General features: G+C 37.1%; 1 protein-coding gene across 5 annotated transcripts in view; it reads left to right on the top strand.

The window, feature by feature from the left end:
• ANAPC10 (anaphase promoting complex subunit 10) overlaps positions 1 to 25155 on the top strand; it is a 32482-nt gene extending 7327 nt beyond the window's left edge. For all 5 annotated transcript variants that reach the window (XM_079307247.1, XM_079307246.1, XM_079307248.1 and 2 more), the window contains exons 3-5: positions 473 to 563; positions 1301 to 1421; positions 24787 to 25155. In XM_079307247.1, coding sequence (XP_079163373.1) covers positions 473 to 563; positions 1301 to 1421; positions 24787 to 25017 — 443 coding nt within the window. In that variant the 3' untranslated portion in view covers positions 25018 to 25155. The remainder of the gene's footprint in view (positions 1 to 472; positions 564 to 1300; positions 1422 to 24786) is intronic.
• The last annotated feature ends 1262 nt before the right edge of the window (positions 25156 to 26417 follow it).

Genomic DNA, 26417 nt, shown 5'->3' with positions numbered 1-26417 from the left:
TTTTAGGAATACTGTTTTTGCCATCTATTGCCTGTTCTAGTTAGTAATTTGAAAAAGCAAAAATATTTCAGGACATGACTTGAAAAGAAAATGTTACATTTGGCTAAAATTTTATAATGAATGGTCTCTGCTAATGATTTTTCTTTAGTTCAGCAGTTAAGTTACAGAGGACATGAAAAAATCTAACTGTTAATTAATGCTCTGGCAACAATATTAATTGCTACTTAAGCACTTGAAATTCCAGGACATGTTGACATGGATTTGCATCCCACAGACCTCAGCAGTATTGAACTTCTTCGGATTCCTCTATTTCAGTTTTTGTGTCAGAAAAGCATAGGTGCACCTTGGATATATAAAAATATTTCCTAATATGTTATAGCTTGGAAGACATTAATTTGTGACAGTTGAAGAAGAGCTACATTTACATCATGGAAGTAGGATGTTTAAGATTATTACATTTTCTTTTTCTTAGGATTTGGAGTGGATCAGTTACGAGATGATAATCTAGAAACTTACTGGCAGTCAGATGGATCACAGCCTCATTTGGTGAACATCCAATTTAGGTATTAAAATGTACTCCCTGTGGGTTAGGGTGCTTTGTGTAATTTCATATTGATTACCATTCAACAAGATAGGAATTCTGGAAGTGCAAGAACTCATGGATTAGTTCTGTTACCCAACTGATAAGAAGTCAGGTAGCATTTCTAAAAATGAGATTTTCAAATGTTATGATCACTAAATGCCTAAATAACCAATGAAAAGGAATATATAATGATATATCTGTTGTGAAAGCAACACATTTACTCATGTAAGGTGACTTATATCCTGATTTTGTGTCTCTGAGTGTCATTTGGAGAGTAGATGTATGTAACCTAACAGATGAGTTTGAGAAACCTTTTTTATACCATCCTGTGTAGGATGCTTTCAGTATTTTTTTTTTTTTTTTAACCAAACTTGATATGAGATGTTTGTCCCCCTTTTTCATTTACTTTCTTGAGGAGGCCTTGGTCTAATAAGAGAGCCCATATTTGAAAAGTCCAACTTAAGCTTCATTATGTACAAGTGCTTGCTTGGCATCTGTTTCTTGGTATATGACATTTCTGAAGGCAGGCAAAGGAGAAAGGTGAAAATCAACTGTGTGCATAATGTAATGTGGAAAATCAACTAGTTCTTCAACAGCAAGTTTCTTATGACTCACTAGGCACACTTATATTCATTTTCAGAACATTTAAATCCTTAGTTATTGCATCCTGAATATTTTTCTTTATGATGCTTACATAGTTTGTGTTGCTTCTTGCAGAAGAAAAACAACAGTGAAGACCTTATGTATTTATGCAGACTACAAATCTGATGAAAGTTACACTCCAAGCAAAATCTCTGTCAGAGTAGGAAATAATTTTCATAATCTCCAGGAAATCCGGGTAGGTCAATGATGCTTTGCATTCTGTCTTAAAACAGTTTCTCTCTTGTTAGGACATCTGATGTAATAAAGTGGTTTTTGGAGGTAAAATACAGCATTGTGCTTGAAGGGGGAAAATGGCTGGGTTTATTTTGATGTTTGCTTTTAGTTTTTATCTTGTAAATTTAATAGACTGGTTTCTGTTTTTTTTTTTATTTTAAATCAGACTCTTTTACCAAACATCATTAGAATTGAATATGTTCATAAATTAAGTTTTACTTTTGAGTATTGTTTCTAATGTTTTTCTTTTTAATGCTGGACAGTCTCTGAGATGTAAAAATTTTGGATGGGATGCAGTTTTTTAAGAATATGAAGCAAAATCCAATTTTCAGTTCTTCAGATTTGCTTAAGATTTTGAGTGAGACAGCATTGTAGTGTTTTGTTAGTGGTTTTATTTATAAAATTATCAAATGCAGTATTTTTATGCTTCTAGTGATGCTTCTAGTCAGAACTGTGATAAGATTTGAGTTGCTTTAAGTGCTTAGTTTTGCTTACATTTTGGTTTGGTTAGCAGTAAAAGCAGATTTGAAATAATCCATGATCTTGGTAGATGTCCACCTTGGAAACTAATCAGGTTACTCATAAGCAGGTATCTTTGCTCATTCTGACTCAGGGTAGCCTGAAACTGAATGTTTGAAATTCCTGTTCTCTGGAGCTCAGCAGTTACTGGCTGGTATTTTGGGAAGGTTTAACTTACCAGCCTTATATGGCAGATATTGCAATAACAGAAGGATTGGGACGATGAGCAAAGGGTGGTGCTAAATGGTGGCTTAAATTTTTACTTCTGGGATTTTTATTGTTTTCACTTTGGTTTTCAGTTCAATCAATTCAAAGTCCCAAGAGCAAGTTGCAAGTAGAAGGCTGTAAATTCTGTGGGAGTGAAAAAAAGTGTAGTAGAGATGTCTGTTAGCATTGTTTATCTATCTACATCCTTTCACTGATTCATGATGTTCTCTAAAAGTTTGACCAATACTTTAATCCCAAATCGTAAATTGAAGGCTCTTCACTTGTTTTATTTTTCTTTAATTTAATTAAATAAATATTCTTTTGGAAGAAAAGAATCACCTCATTATTTTGACTTTCATCAGCTGCAAATTCTGCCCTTCCATCTTCCTAATTGTATCATAGGAATTTGGGAGCTGCGCAGTATCTGGAGAACTGTTAGGCTGCGGGTCAGTTTCCCGAGTATCCACTAGATGTCATTGTTGTCCTTAATTATCCCTTTGATTTGTTTGCACTTTTATCTGCCCTTTCAATAGATAACTAAATGATTATTACCCTTTTTGTAGTCATGCTTAGTACAGCACTATACATCTTGCTGCCTAACTTACCTAACTTAAATTTCTTATACAGTGGTGAACTCCTGCTCTCGAGGATATGTGTGTTATTAACATATTAAAGATCTATAAAGCAATAAAATGTATAACAAGTGTATTAGTTTTCTCCAGTGTCTCAGGCAGTATTTCTTTAGCTCTTTTCTTGCCAAACACAGAATTCTATGCATAATGTATGTAGTTAAAAATGATACTTTTCTATGAAACAAGTTACTAGCTTTTTCTATGGTGTATGAATGTGACTATAATATGATGCATGACAGAGTAATTCTTATGCATACCACATGCTCATGTGCTTTTTTTACTTCCAAACTGAGGAGAAAATATGGTCACGCTTCTTATTAATGAGATACAGTCCTCTGATGCTGAAAAGTGCTTGTGACTGTCATCACCATGATGTTACCTGTTGCTATCAATTTTTATATTTCCTAAACTGTTTGATACTGTTTCTTAAATTTTCCTTCAGTACTGAAACTCTCTTCAGCTTCTCTAACACATGGGGAGGTTATTAAAGCAGTGTGAACTGTTATGAGCTCTTTACAGAAATCTGCTTAATTATACAATGATTCCATTGGCTTCAGTACTGATTAACTGGGTGGAAAATCAGGCTAAAGCATTTTATATTTTTCCATGGATGCTTGCCCAACTCATAGTGTCTAATGAATGTGTTTTCTTTCCTAATGATCTAATTTTCAACACAATGCAATATGCTGTTAGGCTAAACTTTGTCACAAATATAAAATCAGCTTTAGTTTGTATTCTAGTATGTAGGCTTTTATCTTTTTTGGAACCTAAGATGAATTTATTTTCTGAATAAAAGGTTTCTTCCTCCTAGTTTGTACCCCATTGTAATGGTGAGAGCAGCCCTTGCAATGTGGCAGGATTATTCCCTTGCCCACTGCAATTAAGGTGTGTGCACTCAACCTTCTCCTATGACTTAAGAGGCTTTGTATCACAGCTGTCAAGCTTGGAAAGTAAATATTTTCTCATTTCCAGTAGTGAAGTTTCCCTGCATGATGGAAAAGTATTTTGTCTGGATAGACAAGATACTCTGTAGGGGCATTTTTGGAGCAGCATTCAGACTCCTCAGGATATGATTCAAGTTATTACACTTTTTCATGGTATAAAAATAACTCACTGCAAAGGATATGAGTGAAAAGCTGTCTTTGAGAGATCTCTGATCTCTTCAAGTGATGCTAATTTGTTTATTGCATTTGTGCCTCTCCAAGACATTTAGATATTCAGCAGTTCATCATGTTGTAAGAACTAAATATTTTGATGGTAAGTGCAGGTATTATTTGAGGGTATAATCTATATGCATATATATATATATATATATGGATATCTGCGTATATATATAGTGTATATATGCACAGTGGTTTCTGCTGTCACCCTTTAATGTGGGGTCTTTACACAGACTCAGGTGAAAGCCCTCTAATTTTAATACAGCTTTGATAGCAACAGTGTGAGGTCTTTGTTTTAGGTTTTTGTTGGAGTTTTTTGTTTTTTTCCTTTTCCTTTGGACTGTTGTCTGGTTTGTTTTCAGTTTGTTTCCCATCTCTTTTGGCCTTGCCTGGTGTTTTGTAACCAGGTAGGAGCACAGCAGCCTCCCTGGTGGCCTGGGGTTGTGGCTGAGCACCACGGACAGGGCTCCTTCACTGTTTGAAGAGATTCTGCACTAGAGAGAGGAATTACCAACTGGAGGAATGCCCAAGCTGGGGAGTTTTTCCAAGAGGTAGTTACCTACTGTAATACCTTTAGTCCTGCAGTGCCCAGTGACTCTAGTGCAAGGTTGGACTTAGCCAGACATTTTCTGAAATCCAGCAGTGAGCAATTTTCACCTGTTTTCTTTACCTGGAGTAAACTTAGATCCTGAGGAGCAAGGACATGTTAGCTTGTGATAGGGCTGTTGCAAGGTCATCAGTCAAGAAGATGTATTCCTGTGAGTTTCTACTCAAACATCTCTAAGGTACATTTTAAAATGACATCTCTAAGGTACATTTTAAAAAGCTTTCCACTGAAGGTGGAGTACTGAGTTGTTACTTCTTTAGATTCTTGACTAGGCTTCAGGTACTTTGGTTAGAAACCATTTCTCTGTGTTCTTTCTTCCATTCAAGAAAAGATGCATTTCTGACCACTAATTATTATTTGGGTTCAGAATGTCAATTAAAAATAGTCTGCTTTCTATAAGCTACTCTTCATGCTGAAAAAAGACTGAGTAAACTTTGGTTTTGTAGAATCTTTCTTGTCTGTCTCTAGGATGCTCCATAGACATAATCATCATGCCAGTTGTTCATTTTGATTGTTATCTTGCTGTTAATACTGGCTGAGTATGGATTTGTTTAATCAGGATGCACACAGGATCTGTTCCTTACAGCTATAGTTACTGGTGCTGGAAATGTGCTAAGCAGGGGAGTAGAGAATGCCCCACTGGTATTGGTTAGGTATTAAGCCTTGTGATTGATGTCAAGGATAGGAATCAAATTTCAGAAGTAGGGTTATTTCCATTTGTACCCTGTACAAATTTCCACCCTCCAGCAGAGGATATTTTGTGAATCCCCAACAGGGATGTTCACATGAACTCTTCTTTACGAAAAGAAGGCAAATTAAATGATGTAACATCACTGTTCCCTGCCAATATCATCATCACAGTAGGTGATATGACCTTTTCATCATTCATGTGCTTATGGAAATAACTAATATATGCTTCAAACTGTGGAAATTATGAACAAGATTACAATTTTCCTGCCCTTTGATACTGTAGAATGGTAAGACATCAGAGCACAGCTTACTGTGCAGTCATGAAAAATGCAGTTATTGAAATAGCCTTTTATGCGTATGAGGTGTATGTATACAAATAGGGAGGTCCACATTAGAACAGTGGAAGATTATTTTTGGCCCACACACTATAAAATTGTTAAGCAATCTTACCTTGCTATGAAATAGTGTTTTAAGAGAAATAAGTATCTCCTCTGTAGAGGAAAACTAAACATAGCTTTTATATTGTGGTACATGTTGCATGTAAAATATGTTTTTTCTTTTGTATCTGGGCATTCAGAAACAAATCTATGAAGGAACCTTTTCTTGCCACAGAAGGGCTTAATTAGGTAAGGGTACCTTGAAGAGGCCCTGTATTTTTAATTCTGTCAGTCTGACTTTACTTTCTGAAGCAGAGGAAAAGCCATGTGAAACAATGTGGCAACAGCTCTATGGAAGGCAGGAAGTTGACAAAGTACAGAGCTTTCCTCGGGGGAACTCAAGTACAGAGAGGCTAGGAACTGATCGAAGCACTGAGTGTTACATATGTGTGAAAGCCTCTCCTGCACTTACAACTTTTTTCATGATTATTCACTTAAGTTCCACTGTGGGAAAGAAATTGGAAAATCACTACACTCACAGTAAAGAATTTCTTGCTAATATCTAATCTAAACCTTAGTTTAAGGCCGTTCCCCCTCATCCTATCATTACATACCCTTGTAAAATGTCTCTGTTCCTCTTTTTTGTAGGCTCCCTTGGGTACTGGAATGCCACAATTAGGTCACACCACCTTCTGTTCCTGTATCAAGTGTTTGATTACCTTGTTTCATCTCTTTTCTGTGCATAAACTTCTAATAGGAGGATTTGAAAAGATTTCCCCTGAATCTGTGTTTCTTAAATATTTTACTTCTGTAAAAATCTTTCTGATACTAGTGGTTTAAAAATTCAGATTTTTAAAACTGTGTGTCTTCAATGCAGGTAAACTGTCTTCCAGCATGATGGGGGAATTTTCCATTTGCTTTAATACAAGCTTTCACTATTGTATTCTAATTACAGTACTTCAAACAAATTATGTGGTGGACATGAACATGTTGCATATAGTGCTCTATGTGTGAGGGGAAGGAGCCAGATGCTTCAACTTTTTATGTTGAAAACCAACTGAAAATTTCAGTGAGCATATTCTCTATCACTCTTTTGAAGTATGTAGGATTATACCACTGTTGTAGAGTAGTAATCATGTTAGTTAGGGGAAAAACTGCTGGTTTTCCTTGATAGTTTCTTACCATCTCTATATTCCTAAAAGATTTATTCAGGCAAGACTTCAGTAATGGAGATCAGTGTACCAATAGACTAGTCCCTTTACCATTCCCAATTAGTATAAATGAAGGGTCTCTTCTTCACAAGAAGAAGGGAGTACCTGTATGGTGAAGGGAGCACCTGTATGTGCTAATAAAAGTTCTGTGAGAGCAGGGTCTGTCGTTTTTCCTCTTGGCACATTTTGCTGGTGGTATGGCTATGCTGCTCATGTAGAAAAATTCTAGCTAGACCACTGGATAGTCTTTTTTGCCTAATTTTATTTTTAACTCTATCATCTTCTGCAGCTGGTTAACACACACACACATAGTCCTTCTGGCTTTTGTGAAAGCACTTTATGTAGCCTTTAGCCCTTAGTGCTACATATAACTTTGTTTCTTTTAAACCATGGCTTTTTTTCTTTTTAATGCCTGGATGGAGCAGAGGTGCTGATCTGTCTCCCTTTCAGAGAATTACCAAATTTTTAGAGCTCTGAGTGAGCAGTCAAATTTCTGTGTTCTGTAGCTCCTAGGAATTGGTCCAAATATGTATATTGATGTACAGAAGATCATATCTATTTAAAACAGTAGCCCCTATGCCCTTCACTGTCTGAAATTTCCAAGTTGTAATCAAACTTATGTGCTATCAGGCTGAGGGAAGGAAAGCATGTTTTTCTTTTACATGCTCAAAATGTAGTGAAAATCCCAGTGGACAGTCGTGTTTACAAGGGTAACTGTCTGCATTCAATTGTGGGTTATAAAAGTGCTTGCTTGAATAAATACACAGAGCTATCAGACAGAACAACCAATAGTTCGTTGGACTAATTGACCTTGTCAGTAGAATAGAAACACTTGCAAATAAAATTCCCATTGCCAGCAAAGTTGCAACTGAAAACCCCTGAAGAAACTGTGTATATCCTCTAACTATCTTGGAATGCAATGATTCAGGCAGCAGACATGTGCAGTGGGAGGGGGCAGAAGGGGGGAATCATTAACCAACAAAGTTGTACGTACCAGCAGTTTTCAGTGGGCTCCTGTTGCAGTGAGAGGCTGTATTCATTCCTCAAGTCACTAAGTAGTTCACTTTCCATATTCAGAGTTATGTTTTCTACCAGTTGTTTCTACTTTTACCATCCCTTGTGTCTCCCTGTGTGATTTGTTTTGCTGGTCTGCTTTTATTATAATGTAGCCTTTTTAGAAAAGGCAAAGGTGTTTGGCTGGTAACCACAGCATGTTGTAATGAGGGTGGAGTGTGTTTGTCATTCTGCAGCAATGGTTGACTTCCATGAATGCCAGTGTCTATAACCACACAGGCTGTGGCAGTTTATCTTTTTGAATGTATTCAGATTGCATAACAGGGGAAAAGAATTGCTGTAAATATCAGAATATCTGGTCTTCCAATCAAAAGCACGATGGAACCATTTTTTTTACTTTACCCAGTGATGAGTCATGTATCTTCCCATAAAAAAGGGAAAATATTTCACTCCAGAAATAAGTCTTCACAAGTGAATTAGTCATATATCAGACATTTCCTTTTAAAAGTTTGGATAATGTCACACAGGTGGAAGTAGTATTAAAAAAAATAAAGTAACAGTGAAAGACACAACAGGCTTCACTGTGTACTATAAAAACATGATTTTATTTTGGTTAGAAAACAAAACAGGAAAAATGGCATTTGGAAAATAAAGTCTGAAAAACGGTCTAGTTAGCTGCTAAATAAACTTCAGAGATGAAGGTTTTAAAAAAAAAACACCGAGATTTGTAAAAGGAGGTGGGGGGGGAATAGTGTATTTCACCTTAAGTAAGGGACAATGTGTAATAAGGGATTTTGTGGTTTTACAGCTCGGTGCATGTGTTTGAAAGCTGTTCTCTCAGCAACGTGGGTGGCAGGTTATGCTACCATATAATGTATTGTAGTTGGCTCTCCACACTTGTCAGGGTTAGCGTTCAACCATTCGGAAAATTTTCCCATTGTTCTATCATGTGAACCAAGGCTAGTGTTGAATTCCCAATAACCTTCTGCAGGAAAAAGAGGTTTAATTAGAAAGTTTGAAATTTGATTACTTCTGTTATTGTCTTAATGCACTTCTCTCTAATTTAGGTGCTTATCTGCAAATGCAATCAATTTTTTTGCTCAGAAAGATGAAAAACCAATTTAACTCTGTACTACAGTTGCTTCCACACTTTAAAAAGAAAACTTGTATACTCAATTCTGTCTTTCTTCAGCATTAACACTCTATTTCCATCTTAAACATGTTTGCTTTAGATGGATCATAGCTTTTGGCAGCTACTGCATTTTTAGCAAATAATACTGTTTCTAGTAAGAGTTGCAAAAAAAAAAAAAACTTTGTGTGAGGTCCTTGTAAACTGAACCTTGGGAACGTTATGTTATTTCTGTATTTTCCCTTCTTTTGTGCTTCTTCTCTATTTGTGTCATGGTTATAAATTACATCGTTTGAACTAGAGAATTAAAAACATTTCATTTTGGGATTCCTGTAATTTTAAAAAAGAGAATGTTTGTTTTGTGTGTATTTTTTTTTTTTGCTTTTTACCTGTTATTTCAGAGGCTGGCACACATAGAAATAAGCAGTTATGGTATTGAAATTCCATTGTGCCAGCACCTCCGGGGCATAATCCAAAAAACCCAGAAAAATCGCCTGCTGGGTTGTATGCAGTAAGCTTGTGTGAACATCACTGTCTGCTGTTCACACATCATTTTTTTTACTGGAAGTTCCTGTTGGAATAAAGGTTCTGTGTTTGGAGAGTGCACTGGGGTACTTGTTGGTCAATGGTTTTTCAAAGTTTGTGGGGATTTCTAATTACAGTTTACCAGTGTAGGTTCACTAGATACTTCTTGCAGATAATCATTAATGTTTCACAAGTAGGAGAAGCAAGCAGGGATTTGGCAACGTAAAATAAAAACTGTAACAAGAAAAGATCTCGGTGCTCTTCTCTTCCTTTAAGCATTCTCTCCAAGACTGAATACAGGAGGGAGGAATAAGGTGGGTGGATGGAGGGGGAGGTGACAGCATGACAGAAGACCGTAGTTTCTCTACTTCAATATTTAACCCCTTCCCTTCCTTCCCCCTCCTTTTTAAAGTGGTGTCTAGTTGACATTTTAAAACATCCAAGTGCCTCCAGCCTTACAGTTTATGCTGGGTGTCAGTGGGATGCTCATCTATAACACCTTCATGGTGCTCAGTCAGGTGAACCTCCTCAGTTGATCAGAATTCATTTGAACTGTGGTTTACAAAACGTATTACTGTGCACTTGCAAACTGAAGCATGTAGTAACATCTACTTTATCTCTTCTTTGATCTCTCTGCACTTGGACAGAAGGATGGAGACCCTGGTAGGCAAACTGTTTAATGCAGCTTTTAACTTCTGAGTGTTTGAAGGAGTTCCTGGTCACATAAGGCTTCAGGGTTTGAACCTGGAAAGAAAATGAAAATCTCTGTTGTCTTTGTTGGCTGGCTATATCATTTATTGGCTTTTGGAGAAGTGGACTCTAGACACCTGACCTTGCAGTTAGTTAGCAGAGCAAGGAGGTAGGTATCATTGAAAAAACTGCCTGGAACAAGGACACTTCTTTGATCTCAAGAAGGCAGCATGTTAGGAAGGAGATCTTAGAAAAGTGCAGCAGTCCTGTATTTGGAAGGGAAATTATATTTTTCTGTAGTAAAAGGGCCTGCGTACTGCATAGAAATGGTTAAATAAAGAACTATTTCTCTGTCTCATTTTTCTTCTTCCTCTATCCTACCACATTCTATAGTCATGCTCTTTCCTGTTCTCTAAGTTCCCTAGGCCTGAGTAATCCAAAATTATCTCCTCTGGTTTTGGATTCCAAATGTGGTAACATTGTGGGAGTCACACACCATCTTTTGCTTGAAGGATGTAAAACAGTTGTGTCAAAGCTGACAGTAAGATGCTGATCACTCACTCCTGCTTTCCTCTTTCTGGAGAAGTTGTTCACCATTGGGAAACTTCTTGCCTTTAAGTTACTTTTTTCTCCACTGTGAAATAGGATTGGGAGGATAAAGTCAGTGAGTTATAAACAATCATCTTTGATTTACCTGATTGCCTTCATAGACTTAACTGTGGAGAATAATCCTTGGTGGGAGCACTAGATATTTTCAGACATTAAGAAGTGCTAAATACATGCAGCAAGGTCAAATCCAAGACTGATTCTGATCCCTCTGGCTGCTGCTACTAGGATAGTATTAAAATCCAGCAAAGAGTAAAGCCAGCAGTCAACATTTAATTTGGTTTAAGTATAAGAAAATATATTGAAAGAGTGGGGAATTTTCTTGATACCTAAGAAAGTTTTATGCTGTCATCTCAAGTGGTGCTGGTCAGCTGGCACAGCACGCTTCATTTTCTGTTTCACTTGAACAACCTGGAGGCACCAGCAGCTGGAAACCTCCTGTGACTCCATTCACCACCCTTTGCCAAACCAACAGTTTGGCAGTGGGGTGAAGGGAGGAAGCGGCTCCAGTTTAGAAGGAATTAGGAGCCAATTTGCCCACTTATTATTCTGTGAATGTGAGGCTTCCATACCTTTATTTGCATCTGTACAAATGTAGTGACACTTGGCCATTTGTAGTACATACTGCCTAGTGGTGAAGTTATCAGGTGTTGGTATTAATTAGGATTTAAAAAAGAAAAAACAAAGCAAATCCATTGAATGCACTGGATGTGCCACACTTTAAGTGAGCACCAAAACAAACCAACCAAAAATTTCCATCAATTCAGGTACAAGTAAAGGAACAAATGTACTTTGTATAGGTATATGGGGGAAATTTATAATTGCAATCAGCCTTTTTTTTAATTTTTTTTTATTTTTATTTCATTCTGAAGACTAAAATTCTAGTAAAAAGATGAGATTATCCACAATGCCACTAGGAAAGTAGTTCTGGGAAGGAATTCTCTTGATATGGTAAATTGAAGCACTCCTCAGTATTCAGAGGTCTAGAACAAATCCAGGGTTCTGGAACAAGACACTCAGTTGCTTCAGAGCTACCACCATGGCAGTTCTTTCCAGAGGGAGGTCTTGCTCCCCTGATTACTGACATGTTATTTTGGTCAGGGATCCTGTCTCTGCATGTAGCTTTGATGAGAACACTGCCACACAGGGTTTAAATTCAATTCTTTGCTAAGTTTTATTGGGTGGGATTGAATGTGGTGTTATCCTGTTCCTTATCTCAAACAGTGCATGGAAATGTTTCTGTAGATATGGAGTATAAATTTATTTCTTTCTGAGGGCTGTTCTCTGTCATAATCTGTCATAAGATAACCGAGATCGTGTGTTTGAATCGGAAAAACCTTTCCCAGGCTTTTTCCATTTTCTGTGCGAACACACAGGAGAGGGTGGAGTGAGAATAGTAAAGCAGCATATGTGTCTGGCTTGAGGGCCTGTGCTCTCTAGCTGCCTTCACCCAGTTCCTAAAGTAGGTTTATCTAACAGTCCCATTTTATTTCAGAATGAATTCTGGAGTGTTTTATGTCTCATCTTAAAGGAATGTTAACAAATAGAGTTTTTATTGAAGCTTTTTATCAATGCTGTTCTCAGTCGGTTTTTCAGTGAATCATGTGGCCTAGCCCCTAATACTTCTTTTTTAATTATTATTTTTTCCCCCCTGTGTATCTCAGAGATCAAATTCAGCTGTGAGTAAGAAGGATTTTTTGGATTATTTTTATTAGCAAATGCAGAAAACGCAAATTTGTTTCTCTTAGTTGAAATTAATTTGTTACTTACTAAGACAGTGTTGCTGACCATAATCAGTAAGGTAAAAATCAAATAATGTTTTGTTTTTTCATTGTTTCAAAAAGAGTTGCAATTCAGTATCAGGAGAAATTATGTAGTAAAATTTTGATGTTGGCTTCCCTCTCCTTGACCAGATCTTTGTTGTGATTATGATGGTCACCATGTGTAACAAAGGTTTTCATAAATCAGCTTTTCATAAATCTGGCACTGCTGGGGTGGTAACTCCTATTGTGGAATTACTGGACTTTCTTCTATTTCTTTATCCTGTCATGAGGAGTTAAAGATTTACTTGCAGAAATAAATTAAGCAGAGGAGCATATGTAGCCACAGGACTTGTAGATATACAGTAAGTCACATAGATTTGCAATCCAATTCCATCTGCTTGTTGTTGACTGCACTGTGCTGAGCAGTAAGATGACACCCCACAGTAGCTCTGGACTTAGGACATAGCAGGCCTGCTGGTAAGCAAGTTTTTAATTATCTCATTCTCATGCTTTGTTTTCCACTGCCCCCTCATTATTCAGGAGCATACTTAGGATATAATTTTATTTTGATTCTTACACTGTTCATGGTGAAGAGCTTATTTCTTGGTCTGTGGGATGTAGCACTAAAGCTCTTTCAGATGCTGTTAGTAGCAGAAGTGCTGTTGCACTGAGGGAGTCCAGCAGGGTATAGCACTATTCAGTACCATTTTAAACTGTACATTTTTTGAGAGAATGGTGACTTGAGGAACCTTTGACTCCCAGAAAGAATCAAGAAATAAAATTCATCTAGATTGAAAGAAGCAGAGTCTAGAGTTTGTCCTCACCATAAAACAAAGAAAAAAAACCTTGTGGGTGTTTTTGGACATGCTTTCTTACTGATTTATAAGAAAACACTAGCAAAAGGTAAAAACTATACTGCATTTGTTCCACTACTTTAAAGAAAATTCTGTTTAGATGTAAAATTAAATGCTTCCATTGGGTGACAGTACTGATTCCAGCTTTGTAGATTTATGAAAGTGTATTCTGGCTCACATAAAACTATCCAGCTGAACCTCTGACAAATATATTTCTTTTAAAGTTCATTCATATGAAAATATATCTCCAGTGAGACATGTTTATGAATTTAGGATCTTTCTGAGATGAGACTCTGCATTGCATTTTAAATTTGCACAAATAATTTTCACAGCAGTCTTTTGCATTTATTTCCAATGAGTAAATATTCCTTGAGCTGAGTATTACACTCTGGATCCTGTGAAATGCTACTGTGCATTTGCTTATTGCTTGCTGCAAAACACTTGAGTAATCTTGAAGTTTATCAGGTTTTGCCCCCCTTGCCTTTACTGAGCATCCACGGACTCCTTATCCAGACACAGAAATGTTTGCATACTCTACTTCTACAGGATTTGGCAATTATTTACAGAGGTTTAGGGTCTTTAAATTCCTTGATTTTTGGGAGAGGCAACCCTCTGTAATTCTCAGAAACAAGCTACTCCTGTGAAACCAGGAGAAACACTTTCCCTTAACCACAGTACTTTTTGTGTCTTAAAGCAACAACTTGTCCTCTCTCTGGTAAAGGATGAGTTGGGCTTTTTTAATTTGGTAGCACTTATGTATAATTTGTTCCAATCTTTTCCTAACATATAAAGTTACTCAGGAGCTACAGGAGTCTTGTGTAACAGGTAAAAAGTTAGAGCTGTGCAGTTTTGTGGGCTTGTCTTCTGGCAGAAGATCAGAAATCTAGGTCTCTTCAATGTGTAGTAATAGCTCTCCTCAGTGAGGAGAATGAAATTTTTTGGTTTGGTTTTGAGGTACTTTCGTCCCCTCACCTACAAAAAGTTCTTGAGAGCTAACAGCTGCCTGCTACTACTACTATGGACTATTTTAAAAATAATGTGATATTTCCTTTTTTTAAAATGTTTGTTCATTTCCCATATTAATTCTCTGCATTCTCTGGGATGCAAAGTGCATGGCATGAAATGTGGTCACTAGGTTATTGCCGCTAAGTTATTTGAGATGGTTTGATAGAGAATTAACTCGGTGTGGCCAGTTTTCAGACATTTAAATCTTTAATATTCCTTGCATAATTTTTTTCAAATACTTTCTTTGTATAATTTAACTGTAGCTATGTCTAGACATATTTCCTGGATATGGCTAAACAATTTTGAAGGTAAATTATGACCTGGGTTTTTTTGTGCCTTCACACAAACATAGTATCATTCCATTATGTATGTTAGGAGAAATGGGAACTGCAGACATCTGCAATACAGTTTTCATCGAATTTGCAAACTTCTGCCCCTTTGTAAAATTAGTTATTTCCCAGAAATATTTTCCAGCCTTAACTTCCTTTTGCAATCAATTTGTGTAGTGCACCCATAGAATACATTTATATAGTTCCTGCTTGTACCCAGCAGTTCTAGTTTGAAAAAAAAATTAGAGGATTTCTCCTTTTATGCTTGGCTATCTTCTAGATTTTTAGTGTGTTCATTCTATTTGCCTTAAGGTCCTCTTGTATAAGGCTGTTGTTCACAGCACTTGTTTCTTGCTCACAGAAAATCGTCTGCACTCCCTTTCTTGGAAGACTCTGTGGTGTTAACCATAGAACCATTTAAGCTGGAAAAGGCCTCTGAGATCAAGCTTGGCCTGTTCTGTTACCTTTCATAAAAGGCAGCTGTTTTGTCCCATTCTTCAGTCAACAGTTCCATTTGTAATGCAAATTCACCTGAGCTTCAGAATGGTTTTTTAAATATATATTCAGACTTCTTTGCAGTGCAATGTTCCACCACCCCAGTTCAATCTGTTTCTGTTCTGTTTCCCCTGCCTCTTTTCAGGAGATGGTTGAAGTGCTGCTCTCAGTGCTTCCCTGAGAGCAGCCTGACTTACCTGGAAATTGTAGGAGATGATGGCTTTATTTTGGGTGGGTGCTGCTCTGAAGGAGGGACTAAGATTTTGGTATCTCAGTACAGGAATATCTTAGGGCTTTTCAGTGCTTGGGGGGTGAGAATTTATGACTAGGAGAAAAACAAATAAAAGTGCTAGTAATGTATTGTCTTAAGTGTCTCAATTTTTAAGAACTGTGTGCCTTATTTCTGTTATTAGGAAAACCTTAGTCCACATCCTTAACCAGATGGGGTTTTTTTGTTACTTTTGTCACTATTTTGTATTATGAATAAAAACTTTTGAACTTTTTGAATGCAAAAATTTGTTTGAGTGAATATGGGAAGTTGTAGTGGCTTTTGTTATGTCTGACAGTTTTCTTTCCCCCAAGCTTCTTATAAGGTAAAAGTTACTGAAGGTTTTCCAAAGCACTCCAAAAGTTACTTGTATTGGTTGGTCATCATCTGCCAGATTCCTACTTAAAAGTATCACTACACAGTTACCTTGTGCACATGGGACCTTAGTTACTTAGTTATCCATAAAGTGAAGAAACGTTGCAGAGAGAAACTTTGATTTGAAGTGCTTCCCTAAAAGTATAAAACATTTATTTTCCCTAAATGAGATTTGTGCTTCTTTCTAAGTGTACAATGTTCAGTGTTTATATTTTATAGTAATTTTTTTGTTAGTTTTTGGTTTTTTAAATGTACTATTTATTTTCTCACATCTGCATCTATAATACTCTAAGCTACTGATAATTTGAGTTGTAAAGTACCCTGGTTTAAAAAAAAATAACAACTAAAAATTCCCTCATTTTTCTTTCAGAATGCTGGAATTTTGATAAGACTTGCAGCAAACCATGGATTTTCTACAATTCATTTTTAAGGCCAGACTGTCCAGATGCAGTCTGTTCCAGTATATCTGCAAATAAAATTTTACCTAACTTAGGTACCAGAAATAGGCAGACTGAGGCAGAAAGCTTGTTTTGGGCTGCATTATCTGTTTTTTGATACTGTCAGCCTGGTCACCACTCCAGAGCATAAGCTCAATATTTTTTTTTTGCAGCTTTTTCATCTTCAGTGTGCTCTTTGCCAAGCTCAGGGGAAGTAACAGGTTCACACTGGAGCCAAGTCCCTGTAGTTGTGAAAGATTGCCCCTGATACCAGGAATCTTCTCAGAGTTGCAGTGCCCTTGCATGGCATTCCTGTGGATTGTGACAGCTGTGGAGTGAGATTAGGTCCCTGCAGGAAAATACTACTGCACTTGGGGCTTTCTGCCTTCCCTTCCTCTACTCTTGACTGCATCTTAGATGAGTTATAAAACCAATTTTTCTTTCAATCAGAGGTCCAAAATTTCACAGCTGTTATAGCTGATTTCAGTTGGAGACAGTATTCCTTCTGGAGCAACAGATTCCTGTTGGGATGGAATCCATTTCAGCTGATACCAAACTAAACTTATTTTTCTACTGTGGGTAGAAGGTTTGCTTTGGAGTTTTAGGCCTTAATTCTATACTTGCACATATGAAACTCCATTCTAGACTGCATTGTCATTTTATATTTGCTGGTTGGATCACTCTGCTTTTCAAAGAGATAGGTCTTTTTATTTTTTTCTGAAGTTCCAGTGGGTAAGATGGTTGCCACTTACAGCATACATAGCATAGCAATCCTTCTGTGATGAGTTTTGATTTTGGATGTGTGTGTAAAGTGAACCTTATGTGAAAGGTCAATGACTTCACTTAACAGTAGGACTTCAAAAATGTGAGACTGAAAACTGTCCAAGACTGTTCAACATTTCTGTCCTCCTCTGAAGCAACGTATACCTCTTGAGTATGACCTGTCTATCTAGTGTTCTTCACAGAACATACTAAAAAAAAGTGTATATGGCACAGCAAATGGGAAAACAGTGTTTCTTTCTTCCAGAGAGACTTTCCTAGTAAACAGTCTGTGACAAATTCCTGATGGTTTCTGCAGGTAAATTTTCTAGAATGAAGAGCTGTTTTCAGCCACATTCTACAGAATGAAGTAAAGACTGTTGTCAGTGTTTTTTTTCCTTTCCTTTTGCTTATTTTTCCTGACACCCAGAGTTAAGCAGACAATATTTTCTGAAGCTGTAATTGAGTCAGACAGTTGTGGCTCACAATTTCACAGAGGTTGAGCATTTGGCAGCTTATTTGTTTGTCTGTCAGGCTGGATGTACCTGACTATGCAAGTGCTGTGAGCAGATGCAGAGGTGGGAATGTGATGGGCAAGGTGGTGGTTGTTTAAGTACCACGGACAGGGGCCCCTCCATACGTGTGTCCAGACCATCCATGACTTCATCTATTGGGAGTTTTGTATATGGGCAGTTCAGCACAGCCTTGACCCTTTTGCAGGCATCATTATGTGGGATTCTTCATCACTTGGTGCTTTTGAAAGAGCTGTTTTTCTTGTGAATCCGTGTCCTAAAGCTCTTGGTATTCCACGGTGTGTGCCATTATACCCCTTTTTTTTTTCATTTGACAATAGGCTTATGTGCATGCTTACTCACCAGAGGCTCCCCATCATGTCTAAAACTTAATTGTTGTCCTCATGTGTGTTCTTCATCTGACTTCAGCAGATTTCAAAGTCAGACTGTGATGGCATTCATAAAGCTGACTTTCCCTGTTTACCATTCCATGGATTAAATTTCACCTCTACCTGGCTTTATTCCTGTTGTAATATTGAAATTCTGCCTGAATCAACTATGTATATCTTAGAAGATATTGCATGGGTTTCTTAGCAAAATCAAATAAAAGGGTTGCTTTTTAATTGTATGGGGAAATGATAATCAGGATACCCTGATATTCTAAAAAATATCAAAATGGACCAGTCACTGAGACCATTTCATGAGCTGGTTGGTAAATTGTTCTGCCAAATGAGGTTTAGGTTGCATCATACGTGGCTCAGTTGGCATAATCTGTTCCCTTCAGAAAGTGGCAATGGGACAGCCCACTGGCATTGTCCAATGTGTGTTGTGCTGCTCAAGTAATCCTAACAGGAAATTTGGAAAGGCAGTATAAGAATCTGCATTTGAGCTCTGTGAATACAAATTCTTCACCCACCAAGGATTTGCTGTTCTAAATTTATATGCCTTCCTTTTCTACATATTCTTTATAGCTTGGTTTGACTGTTTATTGTCTTTTTTTTAATTGCATACAACTTTCTAACACCTGGGCATTGATTAATTTTTAATGTTTTAATCTGGAACAGAATAGTCTGAAGGAAGTTCTATAAAACTTCTGGCAAGGATCTTTTGGACCTTTCTTCAACATTCCCACTCTTTCCAAAGCTTATTTCTTTCACTTCATTTGAACAAAGAGCTTATAGGATACTAAAAAATAGGAACTTTTAGTGTTTGCAGGTTTCATTCTCTAATACAGCTTATTCTGCAACTGGTCTCCCATCTCCCCAAATCCACAGCTGACTCTTCCTGAGGGATGGACTGTGCTCCTTTAGACTCTTCAGGAACTGCTGTTTAAAAGAATGGAAAACTTCTCTTGCCTAATGGGCTGAAATGAGATTTCTTGACCGTTTAAGGAGGTGGCTGATTAAGACCACAGAGGCTCCTCCTTAGGTGGTCGTTGCTTCATCCAAGCACACAAGTGTGCTGTTCACAGTGGGTCCTTTGAGCTGTTGCTGTGTTCTCTGTTAAGCTGCTAATGTGGTGTCCCTCCTTTGGCTCACTTGGAACTCACCAAGTTTCTTTTGGACATGCTTCATTTTTTTTGCTGGAACTGGTGCATCACTGCTATTAACTGGTTCTCTTCCTTCCTAAGTGAAGTGATGGCTGAAGCCCAAGCTCTGCTACTTCATGTGTTGACAGTTCCAATACTTGGAATTATGCAGAGACACATGGATTCTCAGTCTTGGTAACTAAATGGTAGGGCATGGCAGTTATGGAAACAGAATTTTGGAAATTAAGCCAGCCTTCTTTCTCCTTGCCAGTTGTTGTGAAAACATATTTGGGTAGCTGTAATAAACAATGGCTAAACAGGAAAAAGCCTTTTCCAACATGGGAAAGTTCATGTATTGATAAATATTTAATTTCTGAACATAGCATTTCTTTTCCCTGAAACTTAGTTTTATAATCTGCTGCTTGGAAGAATACATTATTTATTGAGAACACCTGCTTTGAAAAGCTTAGATTTTTATAATAACTGTATTGTAAGAGCTAGCTAAGTACATAGAGAGACAAAATTATGTGTGAAGAGTCTAGCCACTACTTTTAATTCATAGTTGGCTGAATCACTAAAATGAAAAGCAGCTTTAACAGTTTTATGAGAAAAGTAGGAGTAGAATCAAATACTGTTTGATTTCACAGGCATTTGAATCTAGTAGTAAAGTTGATGAAATGGAAATTTGATGAGGTACAAACATCTCAGAATTATGTTTCATGCTGAAGCTGTGATAGTAGCAAGAATTCTCAGCTTTCTATCAGTACATAGGTCTTCTTCTGCACAGCTTCCCAGAGGAAAAAACTAAGCTACTTTTTCTTCCTATGTATATATTTATTCCCCTGAGCTGGGAGCCCTGTTTAGCATACAGGGATGTGTTTGTAATTACACTGAATGTGAAACTACTTACAGTGAGTTTTCTCCTCTCTATATCTTCACAAAAGACACCTTTAAAGGGCAGGAAAAAGAATGTCTTGTTTCAATGATGTTAGTGTACTGTAAATATAGCCGAAAACTTGGGCTGCATTTGTAAGCCTTGTAGTAGTAGCAGTTAGAGTTAAATGCCATTTGGAGACATCACTGAATGTAAACAAATATCACTGAGTATTAAAAAGAGGTCAGTATTCAATTCAATATTTAATTTAGGTAGGATTAATACAATAGAAAAGTGTTCTTTGGGTAAATAACCTCCTAGCCTAAAAGGAGGTTAGTGGTTGTATAAACTTCCTCCTAAAAACACTGGTCTTGTAATCTCTGTAATCTCTGATGTGTGGCCTCAAGTTGCCTTGGTATTTTTTCTTTTCTAAATTTTTTTGTTGTGTGGTTTGCATCTTCTATGGTAGGACACCCATTAGTTGCAATAGTAGCCTTGCCAAATATGTATGGAATTCTGTAGAATCTCTGGACTGTACAATGAAGTGAAGAAAAAGGGCTGTTAAATAGGCTGGGGAGGAGAATTCCATTGAGAACATTAATTTTCCTTTGGCTTTCCAAATAATGTGGATTCCTGGAGTTGGGAGTAATGTCCATAGGTAAAGCTGTAGAATGCAGAGGACAGGAAAAATAAGAGAGCAACGTAGAGAAAGCAGGAGAAGAGCTAGAGTATAACAGCAGCAAGAACAAGTGAGTGATTTTTCCATTTCAATTCTTATCCCTTTGTTCTTTTATTTTGACTTTCATGGTCTTCTTGTTTTCCAATTGTCACAAAATTTATAGTATTAGAAGCAAATATAAAAAAGCCACAAACCCTGGGCTTTTAGTATATTGTACAGTAAGATTAATCTACAGCTGCAGGAACTGTCCTGAAGTTACCAATACTGAACTTGCACTGATTCATTCCATGTATTCCTTTTTTTTTAAAAAAATATTTTCTAGAAAAACACATAACAGAAATTTTGGATTTTTAATTTCATTCAAGTGATTAGTAATAAAGATGATTTTAAAAAAAAATCTTGGAAGACAGTTAATTATGGCTGAGTCTTAATTATCTACATAAGATTAAAAATATAGGAGCAAACTTAATCTGGTATTTGCTCATAGTGGACTGATGGTATAGAGTTGAGGTGAAATATAAATGTATCTCTGTGTGCAGTGGTCTGTGCTTTTAAAGAACAAGCTTGACTTTGAGCAAAGTCGACTGACATTAATTTCAAGTATAGTATTTACTATGGGTGGAGCTGCCAGTGCCACCTGTACTAAAGGTTGTGTGACCCTTTCCATTTTAAGGCTTAACTCTTGGTTACTTTGGCTTTTGCCAAAGTTCAATTCAGACAGATTTTTCCATGCCAGATATCTGCTTTTGGTTGAATTTTTGAAAAGTTTCAGCCAAAGCAATTCTGTTCCAGGAATAAGGCTAGTGAAAAGTATGCTGTTTTGCTTGTGTGAGAATATTCTGGTGTCCTTCTTTGATGCTTCAGTGCCCCCAAGCTCTAAAGCAAGGATTTGAAATTTGGCAATAGTTCAGCCTTTGTGTTGAGGATGTGCCTTTTGCCTCCCTGTAAAAATCCACCCAAATTTCCAGACCAGTTTACAAGGCTTTGAAAGATTGCCATTTACATGGGCTTAATAGGAATTTCTTAAAACTTCACAGTAAGCTTCCTTTAGATTCTGTTCACACTGGGAATGCTCCAGGCAGAGTAGAGCTGCATATTTCATCCCATTTCTGCTAGGAGTTGTGACGGCTGGTCTGGGTGCTGACATTGAGCTAGGAGTGGGCAGCATTGTGTCTTCTATCACCCCTGCCTATTCCCATGTCCTGTTCCTTCTCCCTGGTGACAGACCTGGGCCCTCTGGAAAAGAAATTGTTTCATTCATCTGAAAGAGCATGACAGATGTGGAGGAGAAGAATTTGGGAGAGTGTGTGTGTCTGGTTTATACCATTCCTTTGGTCACAGAAAATGTGTGTATCGTACTGGCAAAACAATACTTCCTTTTCTACTGAATGTTCTGTTTGGTTTTGTTGCATTTAAACCTCAGTAGTTGAGTGGGTATCAAGGTTTAAATGAACTATGTGAGTATCAATTAAAAAAAAAGAAGGTGAGACTCAAATGTCAGTACAGGAATGTTATTTAGAGGGCAGAAATCAAGAGCTCACTTTTTTCAGACATTGATGTCTGACTCTGACGTGTGCATTTAGTACACTGCAGCCTCCAACTTCATCACAAGTGTTGTGTGTTTCGTCTAAGAGGCAACTGACTGGAATGGGGAAAGGGGCCTATTCTGAAGATGAGTTGAGGATTTGTGGGAGTAAAGATTATGTATTCTTCTGTTAGGTAACTTGAAAAATGTGGAGTGAGGAAAGCCAAGATTTGGGGAAATAAAAAAAGCCTTTGTGGCTAAGACAGTTCAGAGGTGCTTGATGAATTGTGTGCTGTCTGTGCTCAGTCGTGGTGTTTCTACAAGAGGCACTCAGGTGATTGACTGTTCCTAGGTGGCTGCTCAGACCCTGTGTTGTGGGTGCCTTGAGTACTTGTATCCACTTGCAGAAATGCAGAACTGCAAGTGAACTCAGTGGGAGCTAAACCTCCTGTAAAATCCTGCATTTCACTTAAGAAAGTAAAAACTAGCTCAGAGTGTGTGATGTTTCACATCTGGAGCCAGGGAGCCTTTTAGTCTAATTAACCTAATGCTTCAGTTGCCAGTTTTACAGGTGAAGGACTGACTTGTCCCATCCCTGTAGAAGGACTTGAGGAGAAACTGGTTGCCTTTGTAGCAGGACTGGAAAGTAACATGCTGTAAATAGAGCATATAACCACCTACCTAGATCAGGGATGAAACAAAGCATTGAAGAATATGCCCTATTTTTATCTTCCATACCTTTTTTTTCACTGTGTAAATGAATCTATTTCATACTGATAAAAAAAATAAATCTCAGAATCTTAGCTCTTGAATTCAAATTTGCCTCTTTGAATTAGCAGTCCAAATTTGTAAATGCTAACAATATTAAAATGCAAGTTTAATTTGCAGTAACCTTTTAATTCTCTTGAAAATCACTGTCACTTGACATTAGTAGTAGTTGAATAAAGTGTTAGGAGGATCCTCCTCCTCTGTTTACTATTGAAGATGGAAAGCATCCTTCTTTAAGCTGTTTACTGACACCTCACCATGACAAATTTCCTCTTTGTAAAGCTGCTTCAACAGGACGTCTTTTTTTTTTTATCCCCTTATAAAGCCAGTCATTGCCTGAAGTTTCCTATGCAAAAGAAAAAAAAGAAAAGAAAAAAAAAAAGAAAAAAATATTTTTAAAGTTTTTGAAAGGGACAGTGCTACAACTATGTGACTATGTGTTTGTGGAAATGTCTGGCTCTCAGAGTGAAATGATTTGCTGCTTTGGAAATAATTTGTTGGAGAGTCTGCAGCAGTGGAGGGTTTTTGGTTGTGGGTTTTTGTTGCTTTTTGGTTTTTTGGTTTTTTTTTTTTCTTTCTTTTAAGGTGGAGGTGTAAAAGATTTTTTTGTTTTCTACTTTAAGCTGAAGGTAGTCATCCAACTTTTTTACTTGTTTCATGGATAGTTTTCTCAGCGTGTCTGCTGCCTCTGAACCAGTAGCTCTCAGATGGCTCTTTTGAAAGCTTCAGCATAAACAAGGCATTTGACAAGATGTGCCATACAGTAGTTTTGGGAGAAAGATGGGAATTTTGAGTGGCTCAAAGCACATATATCTTCCTTGGGGGAACTCAGCTGCTAAGAACAGCACTCTTATTTGCTTAGCTGTGTGAATCCACTTGCTAGTGGACAATTGTTTTGTGTTTTGTTTTCTTTCCCCCCAAGACTTCTGTTTACTTGTGTGCTCTTCCATGTGTGTTTTGAGCTGTGCTTTGAAGTTGGGCAGCTAGCTTTAAACAAAAGCTGTTACCATGCTCTGCATAGGATCCGGCTTGATTTCAGCAATCTGTTGTGTCAGTGATGTGGTTTAAAGTTAACAAAATGCTGTTCTTTGCTTGCCTTGACATTAGTTTGTGTAGGATTAAAATTGAAAGAGAAAAAATTATCATATCACACTGGATATGTTGTATGAAAGGCAAGTCAGATGTGATTAGAATGTGATGTAATGGCTGTGCAGCAATTATTAATTGGCCAGGCATTTGTCTTGAGATGAAGTTCGAGGTATTCTCTCTTTTTTTCCCCTGTCACTTTCCTTTTCCTCTTTCCCACTCCCCCAATAATCTAAGGAATTTCTGAAAACCCAGAACTTTGTGTGCATTTTGTTTCCTACAGAAGTCACTCTAGTATATTATACTTCAGAGTGCCTAGATGAAACAATTTAAAATGCCTATTTTGTTGTCTTTGAGCATTGTTCTTCAGTAAGAAGGTCCAAATGCTACACTTTTACTTTATCAAATTTATACTGGTCTGTATTCTTTTATATTGATTTTTATTTTAAGATTAGGGCACGAAATTAGGAGTAGATTCTGAAAGGCAAAAACAAACACAACTGCAGACAACCAAATTAATTTGTATGTATTTACACAAACAGTACATTAGCTATGAGTATTCAACTCTGTTATTTCAAACTAATTTGAATAAGTAACTAAAATCTGATTAACAAGACTGCTTTATTAAATGGGTTTATATGTGATCATTTACATGAAGTATGTGAACTGTTTCTGAATGTTTTGCTCTTCTTGTTTTTGGCAGCAACTGGAATTAGTGGAACCCAGTGGCTGGATCCACGTTCCTCTCACAGATACTCACAAGAAACCCATTCGCACCTTTATGATCCAGATTGCTGTTCTAGCAAATCACCAAAATGGAAGAGACACTCACATGAGGCAAATCAAAGTGTACACCCCGGTGGAGGAGAGCTCCATTGGTAAATTTCCCAGATGTACAACAATTGATTTCATGATGTATCGCTCCATCAGATGAAATTTCCTCAGGAGGAATAATAAAGGTAGTTTTTCATGACCATATCATTGCTATGATAAAGAGCAAGATTTACTTCAGTGTAATTATATCTTTATGTTTATATTTTGTACAATTTTGAAATAAAGATAATTTTGTGTTGCAGTATGTTGTAGTCTGTAATTTTGTTTCTTTTTCTAGGTGTCTGAGTGTGCTTGTACTCTCTGAGAGGGGAAAAAACAATCCAGGCACTCCTAAAAGAATGTATTTGACTGGGTGGGAATCAATAATTAATTTGATATAATACAGGTATTTTGGGAGATGATTTCTTCCCCTAATGATCATGCATGAAATAGTTCATTCCTCTATCTAAAATTTGCTCTTTAAAAAGTTGCTCCTCCTCTTGAACAGACATGATCTAAAGATATTTTCACATTATTGTTTATGCTAATGTGTTGTGCCCTTTTCCCTAGAGAGTTGTGTCTGCTCAGTGGCTGTGTGCATGGATTTAGCCTTATTTGTAACTGCAAGTAAATCATAGAATGACAGAATATCTCCAATTGGAAGGGACATGGAAAGATCATCAAGTCCAATTTGCTGCTTCTTGCAGGACTACCTAAAACTAATTAATATGACTAGATGTTGTCCTGATACTCCTTGAATTGTAGAAGGCTTGGTGCCATAACCTTTTATCTGGGGAGCCTGTTCTAGTGACTGTTAGTGGAGATGACAATGACATGAAGAAAACCAAACCTTTGCAAATTATTCCACATATTGTATGCATTAATATAGGTACACTGAGTGTAGGTCATCTAGAACATGATAGCTGTTTAAAATAACTGATTTAGGAATATTCTGGTTCCCTACAGCAGTGCAGGAATGAATGTGGTGATCCAATGCACCTTCTAAAGTACTGGGAACTCGAGTATAACACAAGTAATCTCATGTTCAGAGCACAGAATTCTTTTAATGTGTGTTTTAAAGTAAAGGACATTGCAAGGAAAGGTGTGCTCTGTCTACTTGCTGTGAGTAGGAATATTTTACACCTCTACTAATGTCTCATAATCTAATCACTAGTTATTTAATCTTTTTAAAAATAGAGTAGATTTTAGAAAGAGAGGTTGTTGAAAGTTTCTTCTAAAATGTTTGGTACTGATCAAACCCATTCTTCCTCATAGCATCATGAAAGATGATGGTCAATCCAGAGTAATCTCAGCCAAGGAAAACTTCTTAATTCACTCTTCTTAATTGTGATCAAGGAAAGGCTAATAATAGTGAAGGCTCATCAAACAATGATACATCATCCTGCAGAGGAGAAAGGAGGTAAATTGGAGGAAAATGGGTATGTTGTCTAAGAAGGAAGAAGATTTTACTGTTGAAATTTGTTTTATATACTTGATGAAATTGTTGTTGACTGAAAAGTT

This window comes from Erithacus rubecula (assembly GCF_903797595.1).
Source record: "Erithacus rubecula genome assembly, chromosome: 5".
Taxonomy (NCBI): domain Eukaryota; kingdom Metazoa; phylum Chordata; class Aves; order Passeriformes; family Muscicapidae; genus Erithacus; species Erithacus rubecula.
This window is presented reverse-complemented; position numbering and strand designations above follow the sequence as displayed.